The sequence below is a fragment of the Lissotriton helveticus genome, chromosome 8, assembly GCF_964261635.1.
Source record: "Lissotriton helveticus chromosome 8, aLisHel1.1, whole genome shotgun sequence".
Taxonomy (NCBI): domain Eukaryota; kingdom Metazoa; phylum Chordata; class Amphibia; order Caudata; family Salamandridae; genus Lissotriton; species Lissotriton helveticus.
The window spans coordinates 1,452,740,521-1,452,767,811 of NC_136069.1; the positions used below are offsets into that span (position 1 = coordinate 1,452,740,521).

At 43.7% G+C, this 27,291-nt stretch overlaps 1 protein-coding gene across 3 annotated transcripts in view; it reads right to left on the bottom strand.

The window, feature by feature from the left end:
- Positions 1-27,291, bottom strand: part of CCT8 (chaperonin containing TCP1 subunit 8) — a 64,811-nt gene that overhangs the window by 13,717 nt on the left and 23,803 nt on the right. For all 3 annotated transcript variants that reach the window (XM_078658383.1, XM_078658382.1, XM_078658381.1), the window contains exons 3-10: positions 24,474-24,553; positions 18,172-18,321; positions 16,098-16,278; positions 14,804-14,865; positions 14,017-14,154; positions 6,816-6,994; positions 5,526-5,592; positions 1,848-1,935 (exon numbers count right to left, since the gene is read on the bottom strand). In XM_078658383.1, the coding sequence (XP_078514509.1) occupies positions 1,848-1,935; positions 5,526-5,592; positions 6,816-6,994; positions 14,017-14,154; positions 14,804-14,865; positions 16,098-16,278; positions 18,172-18,321; positions 24,474-24,553 (945 nt within the window). The remainder of the gene's footprint in view (positions 1-1,847; positions 1,936-5,525; positions 5,593-6,815; positions 6,995-14,016; positions 14,155-14,803; positions 14,866-16,097; positions 16,279-18,171; positions 18,322-24,473; positions 24,554-27,291) is intronic.

Genomic DNA, 27,291 nt, shown 5'->3' on the forward strand with positions numbered 1-27,291 from the left:
TGAAGTGTCCAGAACTTCTTGAAAAGACAAAGGCTTCTTCGAAACTTTAGGCTTTGCTGGCTGAACAATAATCTTCTTTGTACCAGGCTGTACAAAGTTTGCTGTTTTGGATCGAGTTTTTCCAGACATTGCCTCGAGAATTGTTTGAGGAGGTGATTTCAATAAGTCAGCAAAAGCTTTTGGGCCCGAAAAAGAAACATTTTGGTCCAGGAATGATTTTCGATTTCAGCGCCTGCCCACTCGGTTCCAAATCAATGGATAGTTTTGTTTCAGTCCTAAAACTCCTGTTTTGGATATGGAGTCTGATTTGACAGAGGCTCCTGCTAAAAGCTGATCTTTGTGTGCAGAGCTAGAGGGCGGAGCTACTGAAGGTATTTTTTGGTTCACGCCATGGCTTTCATGCAGTGGCGGCCCGTGAGAAGTTTTATCAGTGGGCAGTGATTTTAAAAAAAATGTTCTGATCAGGGGCGGATGAAATCACTATCAGACGATCTTGGAAGGATTCCACCATTTCCAAATCTTGTTCGGAGTCGGAACAGTGTATCGAGATGGATTCTTCTTGGGCTGCGGACGCTTCTTCATCTCGTTCCCCTCGCAGACTGAAGATGTCTGGCGTGTTGTCGGTGTTTCTAAGCTGCATCTCTAGACGATGCGCACATCGGTCGCGAAGAGTTTACTTCGACCAGAAAGATTTACAAGACTCACAAATACTTTCCTGATGATCGGGCGAGAGGCATAAGTTACAGACCGCGTGAAGATCTGTATGAGGATATTTGGAGTGTCCCTGTGAACAAAAGCGAAACGGAGTGCGGTCCATTAACAGCACATTTTCTTGGAGCACCGTTAAGAGTGGAAAACAATCGAGTTGGGCGTGGTCCGTAGGCTGAGGAAGAAATCTGACAATCACAAACTGTTGAAATGTCTCGATACGGACAATAAACTACCCGATGGAAACAATATCGTCGAACTAGCTAACGGAACCGGAGGCCGAAAACATCCTCGAACCGGAGCGCAAAAAAGTACACCCGACCCAGTCAGCTGAAAAAAAGAATCTAACAATGGAATCGATGCCCATGCGCAGAGTTAAGGGAGGAGTCACTGCCTCACGACGTGAAAATAGTTCTTCAAAGAAAAACGAATTATAATCATCCGAGCCCAACACTAGATGGCGCACTTATGCAAAGTATGTGTCTCCACAGCCACACATGCATTGAACATACATTTATGAGGAAACAATAAATGGCAATCATTGTTTGTATGCACATGTATCATCTTTGAAATTGTGAATAATTCAATATTTCTGTTGTGTGGGACCCCAGCAGACACTTACATTTCCAATTTAGAAAATAGTTTATGCTAAAAAACATGCTAACCTGCAACAGTTAAAGATCTTTGTTTTTCCATAACAAAGTAAACCAACTCATACCTTTTAAGCATTTTTATATGGAAAAACATAAAAGCAGAAAATTGCGCTCCATGTTTGGGCCGACAACATGAAAGATAATCAAACTCTTACTTTAAGGATTATGGCAGCTGGAGGGTCACAGAGGCAGTGTGCCTTTTCACTCTGAGCTGAATCCTAGGACACTTGGCTTTTTGTGGGTTTTTGACAGAAAATTCAGTTTTGATGCTTTTTTGCCTCGATCAGTGCCCAAGAGACTCTAGCTCCATTTTTTTTTTAACTAATTGAAGGTAGAAGTCCTTTTAATCAAGTTAGAGTCACTCAGGCGCTTTCTCAGAAAGGAGCAGGTGAGTCTTAATGACTACTTCACTATGCAGCCAAACATTTTCCTTTTGTCACTCTCTACGAATGTCAGTGACTCATGTAACTGAAAAGACAGACTTACCATGTTTAAAGACTACGACTTGGGTGTCCCCAACCTCCGACAGGTAAACGCTATCACAATGACCCATTTCTTCTGGCGTTGGTGCAGTCTGTAAAAACAGTGATTTAATTAGCCATAACATCCTGGACATAAAAAGTTACTTGTCACTGCGTAGTAACTTTTTACTGCATAAAAGTATACTTTATATTTGTGCCAGAGTGTTTTTTAGGTCTCGCGACCTATCGATGCGCGCATGCGCATCGAGCGGAGCGAGAATTCAAGCGGCGAAAACATCATGAAACCACCAGCTTTTTGCTGGCGTTTTCATGAAGTTCATGTGAACCACGTGTTCAAACATGAACGCGCATCAGCCTCCCTCCATTTGCCGCACAGCACATCAAAGGGCTTCGCCCAGCGTGCGCTCTGCGGCTTCTCCTCCCCTAATTACGCCGCACACAGCCTTCCTTTCTTTTCTCCTCCCGCTCCCCAGCCAGCTTCCCCCAGGCCGTGTTCCCTCAGATATGCTATTGCATATCGTTTGCTACCTCTTGTATTTTGTTGCTCTTGATACTTGCACAACTGTCACTATTGCCTCATGTAACGTAACGTTTGCTTTTGTAACATGCTCACTTGTAATTTTTGCTTCATGTATCACTACTGTTGTCCGCACTATATAAAAAAACGCCTCCCTCGCTCTTCTGCTGCCGCCATTGCCTTGGGCTCTCGCGCTCCTTTCTCCCTCTCTCCCGCTGCCTAGTCCTCCCACCCCCTCCCTCTCCAGTGCGCGCTCCACTCGCATCTGCCTGCTGCTCCCCCGCCCACCCCCCCACCCAGCAATGCAGAGAAGCTGGTTTCCTCTAAGAACATATCGTTTGCTACCTCTTGTATTTTGTTTGCTCTTGATACTTGCACAACTGTCACTATTGTCTAATGTAACGTAACGTTTGCTTTTGTAACATGCTCACTTGTAATTTTTGCTTCATGTATCACTACTGTTGTCCGCACTATATAACAAGCATTGGCATAGCCAATAGGTCTCGCTTGTGGGACCTTAGAAGTATTTAGTTTTGCAGCACAATAGCCTTGTTGCATAATCGGATATTGTGCTGCAAAACTAAATACTTTTAAGGTCCCACAAGCGAGACCTATTGGCTATGCCAATGCTGGTTTCTGATGTGATAGTCTAGCACAAGCAGGATTCCTTGCTCATCTCAGCAGATCAGATCTTGGAACTGCTAGTAAATAGACCGTCAGAACATCATATACCACAGAGGTATATAGAACACTTTTACTACTGTATCATAACCGTCCAGTCCTCCTAAAACTACATTTATAGTGAAGTTTCCCATTCCAAACAGTTCCCTCCAAGGAGTATAAGGACACCTAATGAGGTAGAAATGGGTAAGGAACCGAAGTAAGTCACAGCAAAGGGAAGTAATAATTCTGTTTTAGGATTTTCCAGAACTGGGACTGATGGAGAAAGGCGCTATGAGACTGGTGACTGGGCCCAAGAAGCAGAGCAAGGAGGACAAATGCTCATGAAAAGTCACCTAAAAGAGGTTTTGCATCCCACAAAGCCACAGTTCCTATGGTGAACCACAGAGTTAAGCAAATCCTTGGGGATTGGTGGGCAGCACAGGGAGGATTACTAGCACTCAGGCCGGTCCAAAAGGATTCAACTACAGTAACAGCTATGAAGGGAATCTTTAAAATCTTGAAACGTGTTTGGTTGGGGAAGAAAGGAATGTAGAAGAAGTGGACAGGATTGATACAAATACCCATGCTGCGCACGGCTAACCCCACGCAGAGCACAGTGAATTTCTAAGCGTTTTGTTTTGTAAAGTAAGATATTATACCCGAATGTAACTTTAACCTTTGTTTTTTTCAGTGAAAATATATGGCTATAAGCACTCCAGGATGTCTTTCAATGACAGGCTGTTGGAAGTTTCTACGTGTGCATACAAAAATGTACTCCAATGTATGGAGACACCCATACTGTGCAGGTTAACAGCAGTGAGTGGACTTGGTTTGTGAGACTTATAGTATATAAAGAAAATCTTTATCTTACAATTGCAATAACCACTATGAAGTTATGGTTTAGCCACACGTTCCATTGAGAAGACCCCTCACCCTCCTATAACTTCTGAACCCATGGACGGATTTACGCAAACCTTGGAAATCATTTAAAATATTCACCTACAGTACGGAAAGCCAATATCCGTGCAAGGGAAGACAATTTAAGCGAGAGAGTTGAAGACGCACCTCTTTAAATAGGTACTATATCACAATGCATTAATCGTCCATAAACCAGGTACCTCTCCTATCATTTGTCGTCTTTATCCCTGCGCAGCGCTCTGCAGAATTTTGGCTAGCACAGACATACAAAAGACAGGGGGAGGATGGTGGTGGTGGTGGAGGGGTGTTTAAAAGAAAGGGGCAGGAGGGGGACATTGTTCCCCAATATAGATCCCATAGGCAATTTTGCTTGTACCTACAGCAAAAACAAAGGATGTTGGCATACTTGGCATAAAAGCAGAGCTTTATTAAAAAAATGCCTTTTTGGGATATGGATTAAATATGTTCAACAGTTTGAGATAAAACCTTTAGAAAAGGTGCAGTGTGAGCTTGAAACAGTTAATTTCATATATCTTGGCTGTTTTCTTCCCTACCATTGGTTGAGGGAGTGGTGTGCTTCTGTCTACCACATCGGGTCTGCGGACACAAAACCCAGAACATGGTCAAGGCACTAATCAGTTGAGGTCAAGATTAAAAGTTCCTGCAGTTTCTATTACAAGAGGCAGATCAGGGTCCATTGTAAAAAAAAAACACAAGGCCACATAAGGGTGAAGAGTAAGCATACTCTGTCCCTGCATGAGCGAACATACAAACCATATAAATAGGGGCCATTTAAACTTTTAAAATACCCTACTTTTAGCAACAAAGTGCCCCACTGATGCATTTGTAGATAAGGCAGTCAGGAGATGCACACCTGCCAGGAATAACATGTACACCCGGAAATGAAGGTGATGACTTTTTGCAGTGCCATGGCGACACAGGAGAGTAGCAGTCTACCACTTGGGGGAAAAAAGTCAGTTATGTGCAAAGTCTGCAAGGTCAAGCTGAATCATGGGACAAGAGCTCACTGTTCCTTCAGCACAAAGTCTGAAAGGTCAAGCTGAGCCACGGGACAAGAGCCCACTATTCCTTCAGCACATACCGATGCAGAGACACTTCGTTCAAAGCACGAGAAGGAGTACAAAAAGCCGAAAAAGCCTTATTGGAGACTCAAAAGTGCACAACACTGGCGAGCATGTCAGATAAAATGCTCCAGAAAGAAAAAGAAACAACCTGCACCTAATCGTGTTTGAACTGTACAGTATGGAGTTGAAGGTGCATAACTGGAACCCCCCCCCCAAAACAAGTGGTTTCTCAATTAATGGACTTCCCCAGTCAGGTGCCTATGCTGCCTATTGGACCTTAGTGTCTGTGGAAACAGTGACCAAAAACCAAGTAAACAGATCCTTCTGTTTGGAGGTCATAGACCCTATGAGAGCCTTCATACCTTCAAACATTCTAATGCAACATGTGTGCTCAAATGACATGAATAAATATGCAAACATTATTTACCAGGTGAACAGTTACACATTTTGAAGCACAATCTAAATGTACCAATCTAAGTGTTAATATCTAAAAACATACCATTCTGGGTAGGGCTACAGCACCAACTGTTTTGCACAGTCTTCTCAGATCCCATTTGGAGTTCAACCTAAAAAAGGGGAAACACAGGGTTATATATAAAGAAATAATTGGATGGAAAGTAAAATTTATATTAAGGAGAACATGACAGGCTCTGCCTTTAGACTTCTGCACATTAACTGACCTACCAAAATTGCCCTTGCATGTTAAACAAGGTCAACTAGCAGGTTTCTAGTCTGTCCATTAATAATTCGGAGTCAGAAAAAGAAGGAGTGTATATCTTTCCTCTTACACACCCTTTAAATGGGGATGACATATCATTTTGCACAAAAAATTAAAAAAAAACTCCCCAAAAAAATCGAAGTTCAAAGTGGAATGCAAGGTTATGCTAAGAGGTGCTGGTACAGATGTGCATTTAGATGTTCCCCGCTGACTGAAGACTTTCGCACTCTGAGTGCCCCATCCTGAAGTATATACTTTAAAAAAAAGTCCAGATTTGTGCTATTTATGCCAGCCGAGGAACCAATTTGGCCATTCTCGACATTGGCTTGCAGGCTTTTGGAGTGTATCTGTGTTTCTTAGAGTTTCCTAATGTTGCTATGTCCCACTCATGGCCGCCATTGATTAAGATAACCAATTTTAAGGCATAGACAAGAAATGCATACACTTTTCTTCACATGCGGAGCTCTGTGTTAGTTCCACGCAAGCTACAATGTTGAAAACTTTGTTCCGTCAAAGTGACTACAATGAAAAAGTTATTAGAACTGTAAGTCTTTTGCCAAATGTAGAAGCTATAGGGCTTTAGGATAGTACTGGGGTTTTGGTGCATTTCCCTTGAAGGTCCCAGGTCGTAGCTGTACAGGGTTAGACACTAGATGACCAGCTTCAATAAAACCATTAATATGGCGGCGGTCTAGCTAGAGGTTTACCCAGCAGAAGGATGCCATACTAGATCGGATCTAATGCAGACCTCTCTATGTAGGACAATGTTGGTGCAAGATTTTTTGCATGCATTTGAAAACTCGGTTACGCATCAAAGTCAATGTGGTGCAGGTTTTTGTAATCAGTTTCTGTATAGCTGCTTTCTGTACAGCTGCTATACTAGCTGCTGCTTTTTGACACAGAAGCAGGGTTAAAATATGGAATTCTGGTAGGCCTACAACCAGTATGCTGCTGCCTTCAAATTAAGAGAGAACGAGGGTCTAAGTGGCTGTACTGGTGCGTTAAGATGCATTCAAGGTGTATTACAAAAACAATGATAAAAAAAATACAAATCTCCTTTCTCAGACTTACCGCACAACCATGAGATTGTATTTATTTGCATAATGGAGAGCCATGTCAGCAACCTTTCCTCCGGTTACAATTATGTTTGCACCTGCATCAGCAATTGCCTTCACTTGTAACTCCATGAGATTCTCCTCTCCTTTGCTAAAATTCATAAGTTCATCTGCATTCTTAATAAGCACGGTACCCTTTAAAAAGAATATCAGTTTTGTTGTAAGTGCCAAGTTAAAAGTACTTTGTTACAATTCAGTAAAGGTACAATAAAAAAAACCACTAAGAAGTTAGAATATGATTTCTTGCTTGTACAAAGTCTTCCAATGTGCGTGTCCGTTACTGTAAATTAGCCGAATTACTGGAACCATCCAACTCCACTTCTGTCATTTTGGAGAATGGGGGGGGGGTGGAAGGGAGATCAGTGGTTAAGTAGAACACCTTCCAAAATTATTTGAAATGAAAGGACAACCAGTCATTAAAGCTAAGCACTTTTACAATGACAATTTAAAATCTGGGCATTAGTGGGAATCTTAGCGCCCCTTAAATAGTGGATAGATGTCACAACTCATTCATTGGGGCAGGGGGAGGTGTACACCTCTAGACAACTTAGCATGGAATGTGCCATAGGCGTTCTACTGCAATGTGATTCTCATCATCTAAGGTGGTACACCGTTTTAATAAGTTGTGACCATCAAAACAGTAATATAGGATTCTGTTTTGTTAAATTGGGATCCACAAATCTCATATCATAGATGTACGAGACACTGTCACAAGCAAGTACTCCATTGCAGAAAGGGATCCTATAGAGAGTTGTATGATAAGAGATTAAAGTATTTTATTCCCTAGGCTGCAAAGGAAGCCCAAAGGCATACACGGCAGCATCGGTGGGCACCCTCGGCAGCATAGGAGGGCACCCCCCTGCACAGAGGCGGCTAAAGCTCCGTGAGCCTGCTGAGCCGGAACCGCCCGCCCGCTCCACCGCAGTGAGACGCAGTGAGTCTCAGAGGCTACGGAGGGCTAAGTAAAGCCGCAGCAGAGGAGCTACAGCGAAAGCCAGAGGATTGAAAGTGGCCCCCCCACCGTCCGCTCCACGGTGGAGGACGCCGGCTGCTACGAAGGAGCAGTCCCCCCCCCCCACCTCCTCCTCCTCCTCCCCCCCCCCCCACACCGCAGCACCGGAGACAGGACACGGGCTCAGGAGATGGATGCGCCCGGAGGGTATTGCGCCGCCGCTGCCCAGGGGAGCGACTGAGGAGAGCCCTGAGACCAACAACGGGAGCGGTTCTGCGACAGAAGACTGAAGCCTGCCCCCATCGGCTTAGTTAGATACCGGGTGATTACCTATGCTGCGTCTCATGGTGATACAGGCTTGGAGCCATGATCTGATCTAATCTGTGGAGTTCAATCACAAGCAATTCACAAATTTTAGCAAATCGGAAGGGACTGAGACACTTTGTGGAATAATGCATTGCTTCTGAAAGACTCTACGGTCGGACTCAGGGGGCACACAGAGACTTGAGGTATTTGTATTTCTCCTACCCGCCTGCTCACTTTTAAACTACCTCCTCTGTCCAAAATGGCTGGAGCCATAAACCTGTAACAATAAATCCCCCCCCCCCCCCCACGGTACCTCCGTCCACGAGGCTCCTCAATTTAACTCCCCCACACAGAGATAAGCATTCCTCCCAGATAGCTGGAGCATTGCTGGCTCGGATAGAAAGTGAAACTCCTCCCCCTAGGCTTAAAGTAATAGCAGCAGACAGAGGACTAATATCTCCACCTCCCCTGCATGCATGAAGGAGAGGGGATACTGCTCTTCTATGCTAGCTAAGCAACAGCAACAAACAGAGGACTAATGTCTCTATCCCACCTATTTGGCGGACATGTTTGACTATTCTCTCTCATGGGCGGACATCCTGGATTAGTCATTTTCTTCTTTATCTGAACACTCGCCAAGAATTAATCACTCTAGACTAATCACAACTACTGAGTACTTGGCTCAGTTAGGTATCTACACCCTCTTGTGAAAGAATGCCTGCCTATTATTGTATTATTATTCTCTTAACTATACTCTGAACATATGTAATGCACAGAATGCCACCTCATATATGCAAGAATGTCTGCTTATTATTGCAGTACACTCCTAGCTTTACTCTAAACATTTGTAATGCAGATTGCTACACCATATCTGAAAGAATGTTTGCCTAGTTTTGCAGTATTGTACCTATACCTGTATGTTGAACACTTGTAATGCGCAGATTGCGACCTCATATACCTTTTACCGCAGTATTATTCTTCTACCTGTATTTCGAACATTTGTAATGCAATGCTACTTCATTTACCTTGGTTGCTAACTAATGTCATTTCTGCTCTCTAGGATTTTGGATTCTTGATGGTGGCACTACCCCATATATATATCTGGTTGATCACCAGTGACACTGTTGTACTCTATAACCTATTGTAACCTATTGTATGTATATGTTTCTCTGCACACTCTTACATTTGGGATACGCCGATTGATCACTAGTACTATTCTTACACCGTATAACCTACTGTATGTTTTTGTTTTTCCTACACATGTGTACCACTATAGTGCATTCTCCTAGTCCCACCTAAACCATCATCGCAACATGGATCCCCCCCATCACTCTCTCACTTCCTTTCTTAGTATAACTCCCCCTCCCCACAACATGACCACTCCCAATCCCATTTCCCCTCCTACTCTCAGCCCCCATTACCCTTCCTGCACCCCCACCTCGACTATCAGTCTCCCAGCATACACCCTGACCCACCCACCTACCATCATTGCCCTCACTCACACCACCAACCCCCTCCCCACCTCATACACACCCCTCCCGCCCAAAACATCCCTTCTCCCTAACACCCTCCCGTACACCAACACTACGCACATCTCCTCGAACACCAGCCCACGCTCCCACCTGCACACAAATTTCCTGGTCAGCCATTCCCCTCAGACGGCCGCCCCCACCTCCACCACCTACCCCACGGTGGACAACATCATGGCCACCCTTGCTCAGATCAAAGATGACATACACAACATCAAGGAACTACTCGCCACACACCCCATACACCCCTCACCCACCTCCCCTCCCAACTTATTCCCTACCCACCCGGCTGACTCACTCACTCAACACGCCCCAAACCGGGCGTCAATCCCCGCTCTTAGACGCAGCAAATACCCTCGTCGCCCCTGCAACACCTCACACAACTACACCTCCCCGCCCAACGGGTCCTCCATCCTTCCGTCGAACTCTCTCACTCAACCTTAATCATTTTTATTAATTGTCTGATTCCCACATGATTAACTTTGTAGCCATTTACGTGTGCCATTTATTTGTACTATATTGTACATAGGTTGGCTTGTAGCCACCTATTTGTACCATTTATACTATGTGACCTATTGATTTATCTGTCTGACTATGCGTCCCCAGGTACTCCTCTTTGTAAAGCGCTCGGATATCCGCAAGGATCTTGTCCGCGCTATATAAAACTTTCAAAATAAAAAATAAAATAAATAAATTGAGGAGTGAACCAATCTGCATGGTCAGATGCAAAATAAAGTAGAAACGTATATGAAAAATAATTAGAAATGTCATGAAAATAAAAAAATAGATAAGTACATGAAAATGATACACAGGAAGCGCCCATGACCAAGACTATCAACCATGACATTTCCTGCATAGTCTTAACACAGAATCAATCTTGTCAGTCATAGAATTGTCATCTTAGCAGCTTAGAGAAACGTAATCATTTTAGAATGTCAAGCCCTTAAATAAAAAATACAATTTGAGAAATTATTTTCCAAAATGCTTTCCACCCACTGGTACTTTCCTAAACTAGTTCTCTAACCTCAACATAATTTTAAAAAACACATTTTCTTCTAAAGGAGTGTATCCAGGCCAGTTCAGTTACTTAATAAACATCAAATACGATACTTAATACTAGCTACATGAAACTCTAAAAAGGGTTAGGACAGGTTACCATGACCACACCTTTCTCATTTATAAAAGCAAACAAAACCCCTACATTTTTCTGTCGTTACTCCTAAACTCACCCCATTTGATTATTTATTTTGCTGTAGTTAGTTTTGGGAGCAGGGCAAGTAGCCTTGCCCTTTGCTTTGGAATCGGAATCCAAGCAGTAACATTCCCACAAATAGAAAGAAAAGTCAATGTTGAATTCTGCCTAGGTGTGCTACGTAATGACCTATTAAATGTGGCTTCTTGGCACTGACCGCAAAAAGTCATAAGAAATTATGCACGTCATAAGGTACAGCTACAACTAATGTTTTAGGCTTTCCATGACGCCGATTATCAATGTTGCTGATGGCACACAGCAACTGATTTCTAACTTGGATGTTGCAGTGCATAGGTGTGTATTTGTGTGCAGAAGTGAACTAAACACACCTGGAATTCTAAAGAGAAACAGCATACCCAAATGTCAATAAAATTGATGTACTACATAGAGGAGTTCCATATGGATCAGTCTGGTGAGAAGTAGGAAATAAACTACAATTAGAATAAGAAAAGCATTTTCCTATATGCAATTTGAGAAGACGGTCTGCGCAGTTCAGAGCTGTGCAGTCTTACAGGGTGTTGCCCTGAGCGAGCCCATGAAACAAACATGTTAACAAATATGAAACTCACCACCGACAAAGTTCCCTGAGCAGTAGGTCCACATAGTTTTCTAGGAAATTCTGCAGGGAGCTCATGGTAAAACTAGTATTCAAAAATGAATAAAAAATGCAATGCGGATGTGACCTGAAAGGGGAATTGCCCAGATGTATCCCCCTCAGTAGAGGAATCGTCCACCGACAGAAATCACTGCCCACAGTGAGGAACAGTTGGCATTTAGGGGATGCAATCTCGTGCTAACAGAACCTACAGAGAGCGATGAAGTTGGATTATGCGGGCTGCCATCTTGGGGGTTTAAGTGGGGGATGTGGTCGGAGGCTAAGCAGCCGAGAAAGGGCACAGTAAAACACCTGCAATTCCTCGATGATAGCAGCAGAGGCCACTGCAGTGAGGCTGTGTGGCAGCAGAGCAGCATGATACAGACTGCTTCAGCACTACGCAGCAATCAAGAGCAACAGGGTGGACTGCTCGACCCTCTCCAGAAAGCAATGGCCAGTGGAGCTCGGCAAAGGAAGCAGTGACCACCGGAGGCATAAGGTGGCCAATCAGTAAAAGTGTACAGTCCTTTTGGTATTGGGGTGGTGGCAGGGGCCATTTGTGATCTCCACTAAAGAGGATGGTATAAAATTGTAACATGAGGCCCCGGTGAAGGATGAAAGGACAATGGGCTCAGATATGGAAGAATGTGCTGTGCTACTCTGAAGAGCATAGAAGGACGACGACCTAAGTGAAGAACAAAATGGCGAAGGGAGGAAATAGGGGCTAACTGGAAGCAAGAGAGCAAACTAGAGCACCCTAGAGAGGGAACGTGAGGTGACTCAGGCCCCACAGGGGATGGAGGGATAGGCCACAGCGATCTGACCCTTAAACAATCAGAGGCGATTGGAGTCGTTGAACAAACACTTCGGACAATCAGGAGTAGCCGCAGTGCCTCAATACCTGTGGAAGTAAGAGAAAACATGGGAGGTCCGAGAGCTTAACTCGGAGACCAGGTCCGGAAGATCTGATACGAGATCAGAGATACCAATGCACTGTCAGAGAGGCCTCAGCGGGTCAAACTGAGCCTACTCATGCTAAGCAGATGGCTCTTAAAGATGCAGAAGCCCCCTGAGAATCAGGGCAGTTGAGGACCCCCCCCCCCCACATCTCCATCAAGCTAATGAGAGAATGACAGAAGGAAGACGGGACATGCAGAAAGAACCAAGAACAGAAGATTGGGCAGGGTGACATCAGTACTGTCAGTAACACAGATCAGGTAAGGGTGAACATAGTGGCTTCCATGACCAAGAAAGAGCAACCAGTTAAGGAAATGTACAAGTCTAAAAAGGGTCCAAGAGCTAGAAAGGGGACCGAACCGAAAGACTGACTAAAGCATTCCCCAAAAGGAGAGTTACCAGCCCAGTTTGACACCTTAGGGGGAGGTAGTTGCGTCTCAAGAATTCCTGCAGCACTTTTTGCACGAAATAAAAGAGCTGGGTTCCATAAGGGCAAACATGAAGTCATGCCCACATGACTTAAGCAAGTCGTCAGTGCTGTGGGCCAGAGGATCCAGAATACCAGCACTTCCCGACTGGTAGGATCCAAATCTCTGGAAGAAATGCTTGAAGAGCATCAGACCTACTAGAAGATAATGAAACACTTCTCACACCAACATTTGGATCGGGGCTTACCGTAGCGGGTGGGACACGACATCCAAGTCTACAGTGGCAGATTACTACAAACTCTTAGGGGCAGACTAGCTGATTCGCCTCCCAAGCTTAGACCGATCAGTGTGATAACAGAAGCAGAAAAAATACCTTCCCCAAGTACACCATTAAGACAAAAAAAGGAGAAAAGAAATTAAGGGAAATTAACCGAAATTCCCTAAAGTGAGAAACTTTTTGGTAAAAAAGGATGAAGGACATCTGCAAAGGAAAAGGAACAATGTTTCCCCCATTTTACTTATTCAGAATATTTACAGGAGCCATGAGGTGACATTGGTCTCCTACAAAAGACCCATCTACTGAAGCAGGATTGGGGTGGGGATTTTTTTTCATCTGAAATGGATTCCCATTCAAAATTCTTCACCATGAAGGAAGGAGTAGCTATATCATGTTAGGAAGAATGAGATTGCCGATCACAATGGTACCGAGTGATACGGTGGGTAGATCAATATAGATGCTATTAGAACTATGGTGATGCATGTGGGAAAGTGCCCCTTTCTGACATGGTCACCCTCACTTTTGCCAGGTATCTGATGCAATTTCGACAGAAGTGCACTTGGTGTCTGCTATCCAGGACACCAGTGCCAGTTCTCCTTCCCTAAAACTGTACAATTGTTCCACCGTTTAGCAATAGCTTTAGGACCCCCTGTAAGTACCTTGTAAATGCTATCCCTTACACCTAGGTAAAGGAGGCTAAAGAGGGTCCCTAAGGGCTGTAGCATGTATTGTGCCACCCTAAGAGACCCCTCAGCACCCTCATACAATCTGCCATTGCAGACTGCATGCCTTAGTGCAGACTAAAGTGAAAATACTAATCACCCTGCCATTAGCACATAATTCTGATACTCATTTTCTTACCTTGGTTTCGGTTAACATTCCATCAAAAGCACACGAATACACTGCAATTTTGCCATCTTTAACAGAGGTTACATCTCCTTCGGTTTCTTTTTTGAATACCATGCCATGCAAAACAGATGAAGATAGCATCCCGGAGCCCTAAAAAAAACACATCAAAGCACTATATATAAGTTTGTATTGTATTCAAGCTAACATAGTAAATGATTGTAATCCATTATTTAAGAAATTCTAAAAGGGCCGTGTTCTTGGAGAAAGGGCATGGTTTCATAACTTCTATTAAAGCTTTATAACTTAAAATCTCCTCCAAACTTATTCAAGAGAACATATATTTTCTGACAACTGTTTAAGCAACAAACTGTTATAACCTGCATGTCTGAGACACAGGACCATAAATGAAAAGGCACATATGGGAATTAATTGGTGTGAGAGCCATCAATTTCCATCAGTCCACTTCAAAAGAGTGAGGAATCCAGTTAACCATGAAAACAGCACAATAAACATGGACTTCCCCATATAAAGGCCTTACTGCATTACTTTAGTTGTATTATTCAGTAGCACATGCAACCAGACCCTAGCTACCAATTACTCGTCAATGGCTTTCCATTTGGCTACTCAGCAGGTTATACATACGCTAACGGCGTAATTTGTGAATTTTGACACCATAAGTCACTTCCCTGCCCTATGATATTCTATTGCACAGGCACATTAGTTCGCAATTGAGACCAATTCATTTTAACATTATGGCACAAAATAAGAAAAAGAAATGCAATACGAAGGAAAAACTCACCAAAATTTTGCACACTCTGACGTTGTCAACATTGAAATTACCAGAATCTGAAAGGATGGAAACTGAAGGAAAAAATTAGTATGCATCAGCAACTTTGTATTGCAAAAACTGCACCTCAACAATGAGTGGAAATGATAAGGCATAAGGTAAACAGAATAAAGAAAATAGGTCAAGTAACTACATTTATAGAAATGCACCAAACCAACTTCACCAATTGCTTCAGTGATGCAATTTTATTACAGAAACCACCCCCAATAAAAAAAAGAGCATTAGATGCAATAGATTTCCCTATTTCAGATTTACAAATATTTAACTTGTACGGCTGGTGTGCTTTTATACATGGCAGGGCCTCACTGGGACAGGTTTGCCTTATGCTCATATTTTTAATTTGGACCACCCAACGGCGTGAGCCATGAACAAATAAAAACTTAGTACAAGACAAACAAACACTTAATTAAAAAACAATAAGAGCAAAATGATAAAACTATCTGCATATTAGTAACTTGGATAGATGTTGCGTTTTCTACACGTATTAACTGTGCAACTTTGAGTGCACACAGTTGGTCATCAAATTGAAACAGCAGAAACCAGGATGTCTAATTTATATTGTCTAAAATTAATTTAGTGTTCATATTTGTTTACAATTGGCTGTTCACTTTATAGTAAAACTAGCTTACCCGTCGCGCGTTGCTGCGATCTCCGAAGAAATGAAATTCAAGGAAACTCGTTATGATAACATTCAATTTACATTGTGTAATTTTTATTGAAACTTGTTCATTTTAATATGGAAAACTTTTCAAAGTGTCGTTTTAATTGTATTTATTTATTAGAGTGCTTGTGGATACACGATTTTTTGTTTTTCCGTCTGGTGCGCACATCAGTATTCGAAAGATTATGGAGGGCCCTGGGGAGCCGATATTTAAAAACAATTATGCCAGAAACCTTCGCGGGAGTGTACTCAACAACTTCCCAAAGTTTCCTGGCGATCGGATGAATGCTGTTTTAATTCTATTTATTTATTCAAGTGCTTGTGGATACACGATTTTTTGTTTTTCCGTCTTGTGCGTACATCAGTATTCGAAAGATTATGAGGGACCTGGGGGGCCGATATTTAAAAAAATTGTATGCCAGAAACCTTCGCGGGAGTGTACTCAACAACTTCCCAAAGCTTGACGGCGATCGGATGAATGGTGTAGTAATGCATAAAAGACAGACAGACATTAGTATATATATATATATATATATATATATATATATATATATATATATATATATAAATAAATAAATAACTTACCACATGCTTCGCCAATAAGCTTGGACAGAAAGTCTTCATTGCCGTTTTGTTTGCTCATGACAGACGTTTTCAGCAGAGATGACACTTCTTGAAGATCACGAAGATTCTTCGCAGAGCAACAGGTCAGGTCAGGGAGGATCTCTAGGGCTTTTTTGCAAGCCTTTTCATACCCTTCTATGACCTAGGATGTGGGTACAAAATTTACCATTTAGAAATGTATAGAGTACACACAAGTCGATAGTTTCTCAATAAAAAAAAACAGGAGCTAGCTACAGAAATTGGAAATGCGTAACAATCTATGTCAAAGCTGCTTATTGACTTAAATCAGACTGTGGTTGTTTCATGCCCTCCCTTTGCTGTGATGTTAGGACAGCCTAAGGAAAGTTTGGGACAACTGCACTAATCACACCATTGAGGAATCTGTTGTACCTCGGCACTCAAATGCTTGTTTATCATAGAAGCAAGTGCTTCTAAGGGAGTTAGTTCCCTGTCATGACCTGCTTAAGGAATCACGACTACTAATTGCTCATGTGAACAGCACCAATATTTAACCATATGAAGAGAAAATCGAATACGCGAGATTCCTTTGATGTTTAATCTTATGTCACACAAATATTGCCTGTACAGTGTTTTTTAACAGTACATGATACAAAGATGGTTAAAAATTCTTCTGTATTTGGATCCCCCAAAAAATGGAACAGGCAGCCGATACGTGTTTCGTTACTGGAACGTAACCTCCTCAAGGCTTATATGTCACGTAGTTGGGAAACATCAAAGCAGGTAGAAAGTCTCTCAAAAACTAATGGACTGTCGAATCTTAAATTAAGAGGACGAGTTGCCTCCCAATTCTGTGAGTAAAGCTGCAGTACCCCCAAACGTCCCAAGAATACAATTCTTTCCTCGAAATTTTGCTCATCTGTGTGGAATTTTATTTGTCCACAACCAATAGGCACATAGTCAGGACGATCATTGGGTAGACTTGTGTGAAAACTGTAAAGGCGACGGCGTGTGAAGTATGTATCTCCAAAGTTAAGATTCCAATCAGTTCTATGTGCATATACGAAAGCACATTGCCAAGTATGGGGTCTCAGTATGTGTATCCTTCGGCAAAGTGGTGGGAACTCTAATAGGCCCCTGAACAAATTCGGTAAAAAGGATCTGTGGCTGAAGCGGTGGGAACTATAATATGCCCTGAGAGAGCTGCCGCGCAAAACGGAGATCCAGGTAGTTCAGAGGAAGTGTTTGCCTCACCACTGCTCCAGCAAACGTTCCAAACATTACACAATATCAGATGTGCAAAATTCACCTGTATGTTCTCCCATGGGCATAAGGTTCTGCTCTAATGTGCATGCAAATTTAAGTAAAGAGACGGCTCAAAAACAGATTTGCTGTTAGCAAGCAGGTATTTTCAATTCATTGAAAAGTGAAAAACCAGGCACAAGAGACATGGAATCAAGATCTGCAACAGGCTTGTTTAAACAGTGAACTGTGCTAAACCTCCCTCTTACTTAGAACTCAACAGCTGAACATCTCACAACTTCTAGTGCCAGCAAGAAAAAGAATGGTTGAAGAAAATCGGTAGAAAATTACTCTCAACCGGTACAAAGCTTGAAAATAGCCTTTACAGGGGTGGTTCTGCAATACAAAGTAGTAATGCACACAGAATATTCAGGTTGGCCAACCATGAACTAGGGCACTTTCAGGATTTGCTGAACATCCAATCACTCATGTCCAATGCACTGTGTTTGTACTACTCTTTACATGGATAGGGAGGACTGCTGTGTTTGCCTTGCACTAAACGGAAAGAAAGCACAGTTTGTGAGTCTACAAGTTGAAGAGTGCATACAAACATGTTTATATATTTGTAAGCACACCGAGTGTCGTTAACTGGAGACCTACACGAATTGAACTTCTGAAATTCTACTTCTTGGCGATTTCAAAATCTAACATGCAAAGAGGGTAAACACGGGGTACAAAGAAATAGCAAGTCAGAAAATAAATCATTTTGGTGAGGAGTTAGCCAGCTGGGAAAGAACCTTAAAATGTAAGTAGTCAGTGTAAAACAAATACAAACCTCTGAAACAGACAATCCCATTCTCAACAGATCTTCTGCCATTTCGAGAAGTGCACCAGCAAAAACCAGGACAAAGTTTGTTCCATCACCAACTTCTTGTTCTTGCATGTGAGAAGCCATGACAATCATTCTCGCTGCAGGATGCTGGACCTTGAAGGGATACAATTTAACACTTACTTAATATTTTAAACCACATTGGTGCATCCCAAAACCCAAAGGTCATCTAACTTCAATGCATTGGCCTCTTTGGGAACCCAAATTGAAGTGGCACTGAGCAACGTGCAGCAGATGCCTTAAAACTTAATTTTCACATTTCCATAGTACAACTGAAATAGTGCACGTACTGCTAATAAAAGAAAAACTTTTTCTCTTTAAAACCCACTCCATAAAAAGATCAGTGTGCAGGCGTTTATTTTCTATTTGCTCGTCTGTTGATTGAATGTTGAAGGCAATTTTTTTGCTAGATATGCTCGATTTGTGCCAAATATCGTGAACCCCCACCCATTTTCTGCCCTCCTTTGGGTACTAGATGCTGATTATCGACTTAGACAGTGCACAGAGGTCTGCTAACCAGACCTCAGTGCCAGTGCTCCTTCCTTAAAACAAGGTAGTCTAATTGTGCTTCAACTGGCTAAGGGCTTTAGCATCCCTGTAAGTCCCTAGAAAATGGTACGCCAGGTACCTATAGAAGGCCTACTGAAGAGGGTCCCTAAGGGCTGTAGCATATCTTGCGCCACCCCAAGGGATCCACATACCAAGTCCACACAGACTGGCTGCCATTGCATGCTGCGTGACATGGTGCAAACATGACATGAAACACTCCTTTATGTCATGCCGAAGTCACTGCATCTAATATATTAAAGTCATCCCTACAGCAGACCTTTGAGCCCTAAGGCAGCGTGCATTATATTTTACGCGAGGATATATCTGTATGAGCAGATACGCCCCTGTGATGTCTAGTTCCGTTACTGGATAGTGCAAGTGATCAGGGAAGCCATTTTAAAAGCATGTGCTGGGCAATGGTTAAAACACAAAGGTGAAAACAAGTTCCCCAGTTACATGATGGCTTCACTAAAAGTAGGAAGTTTGGTATCAAACATCTATTACTGAACCCAAACTGATGGCAGCATAAGATTTGTTAATACATGCACAAAGAGGGCACCTTAGAGGTGTCCCCATAAAACCTACCAGCCCTTTAGTGTGCTAGCGGACTGGTTCAGTCCAGCCTTATGCCACAGACAAGTTTCTGACCCCCCCCACCCAAGGGTGAGAGCCGTGGCTCTCAGGAGGTCAGGAACAATGCCTTCTATGGGGAGAGGTGTTACTACTTCCTCCCCCAGGCAAACCTGGTAAATTAGCATTCTGAGGGAGGGGGCTTTAAAGACCCCCACCGCCTTTTGGAATGCAAGTCAGGATTCTCACAAAGGACCCCCTGGGTCAACTGGCACTAGGGCAGGAAGGAAAATTAGCTATGCACGAGGCATGTTACACTGCCAGACTGGGCACACCTCTAGGGTGAGCAAGTCTGACGGTGAACGCGACTTTAGAAATTCCACCATATTGTGTGGTGGAATAAGGAATTCTGGGACACGGTGATGCATACTCCTCACAGGAAGTTGTCATCTAAGGGGGTGTTGGGACCCCAGGGATACGTACCCTATTGGATGCTACCCCTCACTCCCTGTAACACCCCATAATTGAGTATTTAGAGGACCCCCTGACACCAAGACTTCAGATTTCAAAGAACACAAAATAAGAAGTTGACAGAGAAGACTGCTGACCTGAGAACCGAGAAGCACGACTCACTTGGTGCCAACTCTGCCAGCTGCACCCAGTCCTTGTGGAACTACCGACTCGTCCTACCGCAATGCAGACTCCAGGAAACCCGGAGGGCTGCCAGTGCTTCGCCAATTGCCAGAGAAACTTCCTAGGAGCAGAGGAGCTACTCCCCTGCAGCCGCAGGCACCAAAGAAGTAAGACCTGGTACGTCGCCCTGCCGCCTATGGGGACTACAGACACAGCAGCCAACCAGGAAGAGGTAGCAGTGCTCCTACAGGTCAGATCCATCCTCCCTCCGAGTGTGGGGATGCCAGGACCGATCGAAGCTGTACAGTACCAATCCCTGAGGTACCAGATCCCTTGCAGCAGCCAAGGCTTGTTGTGCCCAGATACCAACGCGAAGGAAGACCGACCTGCATGTCGAGTGACTTCGGGGACAGTAAGACCCATAGAGCTTGGCCCTGCGTTCCTGTTTGCCCCTCTGCTGCAAAACAAGGACCAGGACACAAGTCTGTGACCACCGCCAACCGACTCCTCAAAGCCCCTATGCACCAGCGTTTCAGAATCAAAAGATAGGTGACCGTGCCAATGGGGCCCCCAGAGACACAAGAGTCAAGTCCACGTTGCGGTTAGCCCAGACTGGTCTTTCAGTTGCAGCCTGCAGACTCTTCATGAAGGCTCCCTCAAACCACAAGAGACTCCTGCACCAGAGCACCACAGCCCGAAGAAGTAGATCAAAGGTATCCCTTTGTGCCCGAGAATCTCAAGGGTCAACCCCCCGTACCTGCTTGCAGCCTCTATGTAACCGGACCGTTCTCCCATTGAAGTGAATGCAACACCTGACGCAGTGATACACCTCTGCACCCACATGCCCCAGAACCTCCAAAGGTGACCTATTGATGTGGCCCTGGATCATGTCCCATACTATACTCAAGTCAAGAAGAACAGTTCCACAAGTCGCTGACAAGTGCCCAAATGCAATACATGTTTTTCCTCTATAGGATAACACTGGCAGTCCATAAAATGAATCAACGGCCTGATTAAGAGTTTGGAGATGCCGGAGCGGGGCGGCACGCCACCACCCCCACACCATATTACGAATTTTCTGTCTGGTGGATGGTCCTTTGGCATTCCCACAGTGGTGCCTTTCAAAAAGGCAAAGCAATGGAACACCAAAGCAAGTTCCTGCACGGCATGGACTGTTAAGTCCAAGCCATGCAGGAACTGGGCAGGCATGCACACAGGGGGTCACACCATGCCCCCCCTGCATGCATCCCATGGAGTATGAGGCACCTATGTTTTCTCACCACAACCTTAACAAATGCAGTCTCACAGCTGTGGTTAGGGTTGCAGTGAGAAAACTTGTAATATCCTTGGCGGTGCCGCAGCAGCACCGCCAAGCATACTGCTGCCTCAAGACCGCCACTCCAGGGATCGCGGATCCCTGGTGGCTGTAATGGTCCACCCACAGTCCGACCGCTGTGTTCGTTAACAAAGCAGTCAGACCACTGGTGCGGCGCTCCCCGACCACCACCAACGCTTGGTTGTCTGATGGACCGCCAAATTTGCAATCAGGCCCCAAGTGTCCATTTCTGAAAACTGTAAAAATTCATAAGTAGAAAAGTGCTAACCCGATTCCGATATCTAATTTATATAAAAGTGTTCTTTTTATAAATTGGTGTCGGATTTCTTAATTGAGTGTGTCTCTCATTTACTGCCTTTGTGTAATACATGCTTAACACTACCCTCTGATCTTTCCTTTGGGGTTTACCTGGACACTCTACACACTATCTCATTTTAGTTCTCTGTATAGAGAGACAGCTTTCTACAATCACTAAGTTTCTTTGCCCTTAGTGACCACAGTCAATTAAACAGTGCAGCTTGCATAGCGATGCTGCACCAGTAGTGTTTAAACAGACAATGCACAGGCATCTTTTCCTGCAGAGGAAGTAAAGGAGTCAAGAAAAAAAAAAACATTTGAGCTAACTCACTAGGTTAAAAGCAATAACATTGGTAAACAAACACTGTCACATGTAAACCAACATAGCAGTGTTGACGCATAGGTATGTTTGGCATTGCTTTAATATGCAAGTAGTGAGTACTCTTCAGTACAAAACAACAAACTGTTCCAGAAGAGTTAAAAGCAAATGGCAATGAGGGTAGAGGAGGGGTGAAGACCCATCCACATTTATGCCAATACACTGTTCCAGACAAAGGAGGACAATACAAGAGCTGAAAATAATTAGTTAAAGGCGCAGGAAATCACAGCAATGGTTCCTGGAACAGATGGACCGCTCAACTGTAAATGGAGAGTGTCAGTATGGCTCTAACATTCACCGCTTGCATCAAGGCAGAACCACTTGAGGCATTAGGGGATACAACTCTTGGTGCCAATGGTGGTAGAGTTAAACACAAACCTGAAGCATCTGTTGTCAACCTTTTCACTTAGTGAATAGCATTATGCTTTGTGTTGTGCTCCGGCATGCCACCATGTACATCTAGTTTCCTGATGTCTTCTCGTCTGTTATGTCAATGTGTTTTTACCTTTCTACTGGTCATTTTGCCTACTTTCAAGGTTTCTCTTGAGTTGTAGGCCCCACTGAGTATAGCCTCGTTTCAGCACCATTCTGAGATGTGTGACTGAAGTGTTTTCACATTAGGCACAGGAAGAAAAAATATTAAGTGAATCTAAATGCTAACGCATTTATCTACTGCTTATCCAGAAAACCTAACAAGGTCTATAGTGAACTAACCACATGAAGCCAAAATACAGAGTAGAACTATAACAGGTGTAGAAGAGACAGGGGAAGAATGAGAACGATATTCTGGGAAAGGATGGAAAAAAGGCTCACATGGGTAGAAGAGTAACTCAATAAACCTACTGAATTACTAAACAGTTCTCGACTTAATAAGGCTGCTGGTGTGCCAAGTACAGTGGAATACTGGGAGGGTGGCAGGCCAATTTTTGACACTGTGGTTTCATGTCTTAAGATGGATTTACTTCCCAATTTGTTGTGCCTTCTGAGATTTTTCATTTATCCACAAGATGGTGTGGAGGCAAATTTATGAATTACACAATAGGGCCATTCCCTAGATTCACCAAAGATAATACAGCACGCTAGATACGAGATGTGTGATCTTTTACCCTCTGAAATACTGTCCATGCATTTGTACTTGCTACTGTATATTAAGAAAACGGTGCTGTCATCTACAGGCAACTTCAAGTGAATGGAAATAGGAATCAACATGGGCACATCACAGCTCTCGTGGCAGCATTTAAACCATACTACAAAAGACTCTCCACGCTTCACTGCCAGATACAAAAAAAGCTAACGTTTATTTGCCACAAACTACTCTATCTATTTCCGATGGCCTGACGATTCTCCAAAAATTCCGAATAAAAATACACACAAAAATACATGGGCTTCTGATCAACTGGCATTCATATTTTCCATCTACTGGTCACAGCATAAAGCACGGTGCAACGGGTTAGCCCAATGCGTCCACTTGCTGCCTTGCACTGACGTTGTTGCATTTTGTCTGATCACATATGCATAACTGGTCGCAATAGGGGTGCAAAAAAACAGCGCGTGCTTACCAAACCTATTTGCTTCAATGCTAGTTACTCTCATGAGAAGATGACAACTCATTTTTAATCTTCAGCAACTACATGTAGTATGTACTAATAAAAATGGAGAGTTTGTAGAAGTGTAGTTTTGTTGGAAGCATAAAACAATGACTAAGGCCCTCCTTACGAGTGACGAATTTCACTCACTGTGCGGAACTGTGCCACCCACAACTCCAAGCATATCCAGTCTTGGAATTATTGGGTCTGCAATGTCCAAACCAGTTATTTACAGGCCCTTGGATACCAGTCCATGTTATATGAGGCAGCAGCTGCAGTCAGTAGCACAGCATGGCTCCCACCAGCCCCACGCTGCTGCAATAGGAAAATGCTCCTCTTGAATACGCCGGAATCTACTCCGAAATGTGATGACACTTTCTGCCTTTTGTGAGCAAGTGGAAAATGTCAGCAGTTCTCCCACTATAATCGGAAAAGGACCTGGCAATATCAGGACCATGAAGTTATTCCCTATTCGAGGAAGAAAAGCTGTAATCACTATACTGTTATGAGCTAAATGAAAGCAAAGGCCAGTAGTTTATTTCAGTGTTTAGAATTCCTGAACATAACATAAAAGCGACAGGAGTCAACTTCTGCTTCTACTGGGGATCATCACCTGGGCTGTTGTGAATTATTGACTGTGCAGGTTGTAAAAAAAAAAAAAAAATTAACATATATAATGTTATCTGAGAATACAAGTGACCCTAACAAAAAGCAAATACAGACATACTTCACATGGTTTTATAAAACCATGTCCAGCAAAGATGATGAGAGAAAATGTTTACTGGGTGTCGTATAACCTTCCTATAATAGCTCTCATTTGGGAAATACTGTTCCTTAACAACAATTAAAACACATATTGCATTAACATCCACCACAGAAAACAAGTTTGCATGCTTACCTCAAGCTCTCTTAAAATAGTTGCAGCATCGTTTGTTACAAACAGTTTCTCTAGATGGTTAATCACCATTTTATTCATTCCTACAAAAATAAAAACAGAAATGAGAACTGGTCATTCAAATAACACAATCACTTAAGAGCAAGTGCTGTACATCAAAGAAAGTGAAAGGAGCGCATTTTCAAGCAGTGATTCATACTCACGAGATTTGAAGTATATTTTAATTACGTTGCTACTGCATGGACAGCGTTGTTCACGTCAAATATAATGTCATCTACAGTGTTGACTACAAATCATTCACCCATACATTCTGCTAACATTCCAAACAAAAGATATGACTTAGCACTAGAAAACAAAACCTGGAGTCACAATAGCTAATCAAAAGTTGGACATTTACAACAAAGTGAAGTGTCTCAAAGGTCTATAATGAAGGACTGCTACCATTTGCCCACTGTAGGAAGCTGGCTCTGTATATGGGACACCACTAAGTGGTCATATTGTGCGCAGGCTCTGTATATGGGTCACCACTAAGTGGTCATATTGTGCGCAGAGTCCATAGATTACCCCAGAAGTGTACAGTGCTCAATGTAAACCCGAATTGCTCTATTTGTGGTAGTGTAGGAAAGCAGCCTTAGGTCTAACACAGAGGAGTGTAAGACATTTGTTACACACACAGATTAATAAAAAACAACACAACAAGCATTTGCAATGCAATAGGTTTTGCATTTACAAGAGTTTGAGCTATTGGCATTGTAAATGACAATGCCTTTTATTTATGTGTTTTTTTTTTTAAAACAGATAAAAGGGATTGTCATTTACAATTTTAATACCTTAAACTCTCGCAAATGCGAGACCTACTGCACTGCAAATGCATGCTATAAAAATTTTAAAAAGCGTTAGGAGAGAGTGTCCTGCCTGCAACAGCAGACCGGGCAAGGCCATTTGAGAAAATAGTGCTCAGAGGCTGTAATTAAAGCCTACCGAGGAACAACACACGTAACAGGGGGTGTTGCCATGGGAGGCTACAAAATGAGACACAGCGGTACTAAGGAGGGACTAATAAACCTTTTGACCAATGAGCAGCCACAGCTTACAGTGGACAATGACACAGGCCAATGAAAAATGTGGGAGGAGCTTCATGTCCCAGTGCATGCCTCGCAGAGCAGTGCATGCACTGCCCAGGCTCGACCTTAAAAGGAGATCCACACCAATTTTTTTAAAACATAAGACCAAGAGTTTTGCAAAAAAGTAAGCACAAGATTCAGGAAAAATCCTTGAGACTTTAAAAAGTGGATGCTTGGAGTATTTTTCAGTTCAGCAAAGTTATCCTAGGGATGAAAACAAGATTTCAATTTCACAGGTAAGTACACGACTTACAAATCCAGTCTTCAGGGTTTAAGGTCAGCACCGGGCAAAGATAAAGTTGGAACCAAAGGTGCACCACCAGCACCATAGAGGCGGCCGGGTGCAGAGGTCACAGTCAAGGTCGAACTAGCCAATGTTAACCAATGAAGACTGGGTGTGATTTAAAATGCGCTGCTTACAGGAGAGTAAAGCAGTGTCAAGGGTTGATCGCCTGGGGTTAAGGTAAGCATAGAGAGGCCCACAGGCAGCACCAAATTTACACCCACTGTGGCGGGCGGGAGCAGAGTGCAAACACAGCGTTGGGTGCCCAATGCTATTCAAAGATGAGAGCGGTTTGGAACAAATGCTCAGGCCAGTTGCCCAGGTAAGAGTAGATGCTAGGAGACATAAGGCTACTGTTGGGCAAGCTCCCCATGGCCCAGGGTCTTCGGGTGCAGGAGTGTCCTTTGGCGCCAGAAAACAGGTTACCAGGCAGGTCGTAATCCTCAGGGAGTCTTCAAGTTGAGGCTGCAGGCATCGAGGTGGACTTGATCTCAGAATCGCTGTGGAACCGTCGCAGGACCGGTGGGCCACTTGGGCTCAGGCCTTCGACATCCGGTGCGGAGGTGGGTTTTTTTTTTTGCAATTGGTTTCTTCTGGACAGGTCAGTTGCCCATGGGAGATCGGGAGTCTTTTTGGAAGGGAGGCAGTCCTCCCAGGGTTCTGCAGGTTGCTGGTCTGCAAGCCAAGTCACTCCTCTTCAGCAGGGTCTTTGGTGACTGCAGACAGGCTGTAGGGCTGGGGCCAAGTCAGTTGGTGTCTTCATAGGTTGTCAAAATGTAATTACTGGGTCTGGGGGAGCCACCTAAATACTAGATTTAGGGGCATTACAGGAGTAACAGGTAGGGACCAATGCGTTCCTTACCTGGGGTGTCTACACCTATTATGCCACCCTCCTGTGAGGGGGGGCATAGCACTAGCCCTGACTGGATAAGTCCCACCATCTTCAAGATGGTGGGCACTGAAGGGTGCTTAACTTCGCCTCTAGCACATGAGGGGTGGAGTTGGCGAAGGGGGGCTACACCTACTATTCTTACTAAGCTTTCTGCCGGTTCTCCTGCCCACAAGTGTGGGTTTGAACCGGAGGCTGACATCTGTTGCTAGCAGCAGAGGTTTGGGTTGCATAATGAAGGAGACAGGCCTTTGAAGCTTCCCTTTTGAGCATGACTGTGCCCATCCAGGGGGAGGAGATGGGACACCTTCGTCCAGAATGTGCTTTGTTTCTGGCCAGAGAGAGCAGAGACTCTCGACTCGGGGTCCGGAAACATGTCTTGTGGTGGCAGGCCGCCTAAGTTTCCAGCCCATGTTCTCTCGTTGATTTCCCTGACACTTACAATATCTAAGAATATACCTAAATATTGTAGGGGCATATCTGCTCATGCAGATATGCCCACAACTGTGATACAGCGCACCTATA